At 53.6% G+C, this 4,661-nt stretch overlaps 1 protein-coding gene across 1 annotated transcript; it reads right to left on the reverse strand.

Annotated features, from left to right (window-relative positions):
* Positions 1–180: 180 nt before the first annotated feature.
* On the reverse strand, positions 181–1,725 carry NKX2-2 (NK2 homeobox 2). Its single transcript, XM_068142896.1, is given in 3 exon segments — positions 181–1,050; positions 1,346–1,469; positions 1,471–1,725. Coding segments are annotated over 3 exon segments (816 nt in total). The 5' UTR covers positions 1,606–1,725; the 3' UTR covers positions 181–493.
* Positions 1,726–4,661: the final 2,936 nt, after the last annotated feature.

The following is a 4,661-nucleotide window of genomic DNA, read 5'->3' on the forward strand; positions in this document are numbered from 1 at the left end:
TTTCCTCTTTTTTCCCCCTTTTTTTTTTTTTTTTTTAATTTTAGTTGTAGGTAGACAGGGACCACTCTGAATGGCGCAAAAAATTCCTGTAAACCAATGACGCACAAAAACCACCTCCCCTCCTTTCCCCCCTACCCCCAACCCTCCTTCTTCCCCCCTTAAATGAAATCGAGACCCCACCAAAAAAAAAAAAAAAATTTAAAAAATCGGAGGGGAAAATAAACGGGAGAGGGAAAAAAAAGAAAAGAACCATAATAATAATAATAGCAATTATAATAATAGCGCTTCCCCCTCCACTGCTTCCCCCGCAGTTTGGTTCTTTTTTTTTCCTTTTTTCTTTTTTTTTGTTTGGAGGGGGGAGCATCAGTCTGTCTGTTTCTCTCTCTCTCTTTATTATCTGTGGATTTTTCTCCTTTCTTTCTTTCTTTTTTTTTTTTTTTTTTTTTCCCGTGTGTGGGTAGTGTGTGCGTGTCTGCGCTCTCCCCTCCAGCCTTCACCAAGTCCACTGCTGAGCTTGTACCAAATGGTGTGCTGTGGGGTACTGGGGGTTGCTGGTAGCGCTGTACTGGGCGTTGTATTGCATATGTTGTAGAGACTGGGCGCTATAGGCGGAGAAGGGGATTCCCGTCTGGAAAGTCGCCGCTGCCAAGTCCTGAGCTTTGAGCGTGTGGCAGGGCTTGCCGTCCCTGACTAAGACTGGCACGGCCACCCGCCGCGGGGAGGGAAGAGGAGTCACTTCCATACCTTTCTCGGCCCGGGCCCTCTTCATCTTGTAGCGGTGGTTCTGGAACCAGATCTTCACCTGGGTGGGGGTGAGGCGGATCAGGCTGGCCAGATGCTCCCGCTCTGGCGCCGACAGGTACCTCTGCTGCCGGAACCTCCGCTCCAGCTCGTAGGTCTGTGCTTTGGAGAACAGCACCCTCCTCTTCCTCTTCTTCCCCGCGTCCCCACCGCCCGACGCTTCCTTCTCGTTATCGGGAGATTCGTCGGCCGACGGCTCTGGGGATTTGGCCGAGGGGTCCTGGCCGCCGCCGCCCGTCAGTCCATGCACTGCGGGGAGAGCTCCGTTAGCGAGGGTGGTACGTTCTGCCTCTGCATCCCTCCTGCATCCCCCTCGCCGCCTCCGCACCCCCCCTCCCCGCCTCCTTCCCGCATCCATCTCGCCGCTCCCCGCAGCCCGGCCCGGGTCAGCGCGGTTCTCCCCAGCCTTGGGGAAGGGATGGAGGCACCAACGGAGGCTCAGCCAGCCGTGGCGAGTGGTACTTGCTCGCCCCGTCACCGCCCGGGGAAGCCCCCGCAGGCGCGGGGATGCTCGTCGCGGTGGTGCCCTGTTGCCGGTACTCACGGGAGTATTGGATGCCCTCGGCGCTCGCCAGCCAACGCGTGTAGGGATTATCGCTATTATCATAGAAAGGATTCTTCAAAGGCAGAGTCTGAACAGTGTCCAAGGGGGTTTGTCCCAAAACTCCCGGCTTTCTTGGGCGGCTCTGGCGTCTCGCTCTCCTCCTCGCCTCCCTCCGCAGCCGAACCGTCCTCATCGTTGGTGTCGGGGAGATCCAAAATGTCCTTCACCGAAAAACCCGTCTTTGTGTTGGTCAGAGACATGTTCCGGCTATAATTTAGACTGGAAAGTTGGAGGAGCAGCTTCGCCGATCCGCCGTGTCACGGGCAGTCCCCACTGCGCACGGCAGGCTGCGGCGGGGGGTGGTGGTGGGGACTGGGACGAAGGTGGGGGAGAAATATAATAATCGGGATTTATAGAAAAAAATAACGGGGGGGGGGGGGGGAGGGTGGAGGTTGTGCCAAAGAAGTGGCGGAGTCCCGGCCGCAGCAGTGGTGATGGTTTGCAGGGGTTTGTTCTGCCACGGAGAGCAGGCGGGGGTAGGGATGTGGGATGTGGGGGGGGAGTGGGGGGGCAATTCAGAGAGCGGGAGCAGCAGCTGGCGTCGGAAATAGTTTGTAACTCCAAGGGGGAAAGGGGGAAAGACACGCCAAACACAACCAAAACAAAACAAAACAAAACAAAAAAAAAAAAAAAAGGGGGGGGGGCGAGGGAGGGGGGGAGAGGGGGGGAAAGGGGGTGCTAAAAAAAACCAAAAAGGTTTTAAAAAAAAAATCACTTCTGGATCTTGTTTGAGCTCTTCAAACCCGTGCCTGTGCTGGAAAAACCCGAGCCATTGCTGGAGCGAACAGTCCATATAAGGCTGGTCCCCACACATGAACCTGCCGAGAGGAGGGGAGAAAAAAACCCACATTAGACCCGGGAAAGGTTGGCCACGTGTGGGCGGGTCCTGGAAGTCAAGTGGATGAAGACAGTGTTTGCAGATGTGAAATTGCGGGTTTTGGGCGAGCTCCGAGCTTCCACCATTGGTGATGAGTGGTATAACGTGTCAGTTAATTACCGGCGTGGGGAGGGCCCTTCCGCGCGTGTGTCTGTGTGTGGTAGCCGGGGAGGGAGGCTGCGATTTCCATCCTCCCCCCCTCCCCCTTTTTTTTTTTTTCTTTTTTTTTTTTTTTTTATGTTGTTTTGTTAAACACACTATTTACATACAAAGAGCCTCGAACCAGCCCTATATTCCTCACCCTCCGAAGTGTGTTTTCCACAATGAAAAGCAGGGAGGGAAAAAAACCAAAACACCAAACCCCAAACAAACCCGATTATGTGTGTGTATGGGGGTGTGATAAGGAGGGAGGGATGTTGCTTGCGCGGTTTCCCACCCCTCCCGCGCAACCTGCGCGCCCACGCAAAGCCCGGACAGCGCTCTTTTTGTGCGGGGGACGAGCTCCAAGCCCCGTGCGAGACCGTAAACGGCTCAGATGGCAGGAGACCAACGTATCTAAACCGCCTAGGTCAATATTTTGGTTGAGGCTTAGGGATGAACGCTGGAAATTAAACAGCAAGTAATTGATTCTAGTTTGCTGCGAAATTAACCGAACTGGCAAAACGCGATCCTCAGTCACGACCCGGGGAGATCCGGGAGGTGATTACTGTGAGGCGGGGGGGTGGAGTGGGGTGTGTGTGCTTTATTTGAAGAGGTCTCATTGATTTTGCCTCTTTCTAGGGGAATAAAACCCACCCGTTTAGTTAATTTAACGGACTGGAGCCCAACGGAGTTTCTAATATGACTGAATTAATTAATTTATGCTACTCTTTAAAATTTTTCTTTTTCTTTTTTTACCTCAAGACCTGGGGAAGGAGGAGGATAAAATAGGGGTTGCTTTCCCGAACAGGTGTTTTGGAAGGTCGGATCACCAGGTGCTACACATACGGAGCCGGCAGCCGCGAAGCCTACTGCAGCATCAGTAGGGAGGACAGTATTCAGTATCACTAAGGTTGGAAGAGACCTCAAAGATCATCGAGTCCAACCTGTCACCACAGACCTCATGACTAGAGTAGGAGGACATTACTGCCCACTGCAGGCTTGAACTCACGACCTTCCCATTAAGGGTTTTATGCACTACCAACTGAGCCACCGGCGGAATAGCCGCAGAGACTCCGACTGACCGACGCGGGGCTACAGACCGCCCCTCATCCCCGACTTCTCCTCTCTCTATCTCTCTGCCACTAACTTTTATTTCAATTTTACTCCTTTCCTCCTGCTCCTGCACTTGTCGAGGACCCTTGGCCGTGCTCTCCCTCGCCAGACACAGCCTGGACCTTCCCTTTTCCCACTCCTTTTTGCTTTTCTCCTTTCTCCTCCTCCCTTCCCCCCTTCCCCTTTTCATCCTCTTCCTTCCCCTTCCCATTTGTATCCTCTTCCTTCCCCCTTCCCAGGACCCTTCCCCTTTCTATCCTCTTCCTTTCCCTAACAGCCCCGCAGTCAGATCCCGCCCCGGGACGGTCTTATGCACGGGGATGATGGTTTGTGGCTGGTGGGGCCGCTACAATCTGGGAAGTGGCTTCTTACCACCACCCACCACCACCACCACCACCACCTTTATTTCTGGGAAGGAAAAGTTGCCCGAATTTCCTCTTCCAGAAGGAGGGAGCGAGAACGGGGCTTATACTGGTGGTGGAAGAAGAGGAAGCCGGTCCCTCAATCATCCTCATCATTGTATTCGCACCTTCCCCTCCCCTCCCTCCCCGCTCGCCCCCATCTTTTCTCCCCCAGCCCCCAGTCTGCCTCCCATAAAGTATGTGATGTGGCTGACAATGCCCAGGGATTCCACCACTACCCCTTTTTTTTTTTTTTTTTTTTTTTTTTTTTAAGCGAGCCCCTGAGCACATCCTGGGTGGTCGGACCCGCGCAAATCACAAATACAACCCTATGGCTAAGCTGGAAACAATGTCCGCAATGTAGACAAATGTCCGGCTTCTGTTGGAACCCTTTGTCTAGGAGCAGTTTTTGCATTTATTTCAGTGGCGAAATAATACGTGATTGACGCCCTCTTTCAATGCGTCCTAACTGTTGGGAATAAATCTGAGGTTGTTCCTAGTTGTCATGGTATTCAACCGCGCTCAATGGCTATCTCTTCATCCATTTCGGAGTCCTTCCTCGCTATCGAGGGAACCCCTCAGGCTGAGACACCCCCGCCCAAGTGCCTGCTCCCCTTGTCCCGCGGGAGGGGCTCGGGACCACGCACCGGGCACAGAGCTCTTATTTCCAGCAAATCTCGGGTTTATCCAGGGATTTATTCGTCACCCCCTACCATCCACCCGG

This window comes from Melanerpes formicivorus, unplaced genomic scaffold (genome assembly GCF_026170545.1).
Source record: "Melanerpes formicivorus ecotype bairdi unplaced genomic scaffold, bMelFor1.0.p_v2 SCAF_9, whole genome shotgun sequence".
NCBI classification, from domain to species: Eukaryota; Metazoa; Chordata; class Aves; order Piciformes; family Picidae; genus Melanerpes; species Melanerpes formicivorus.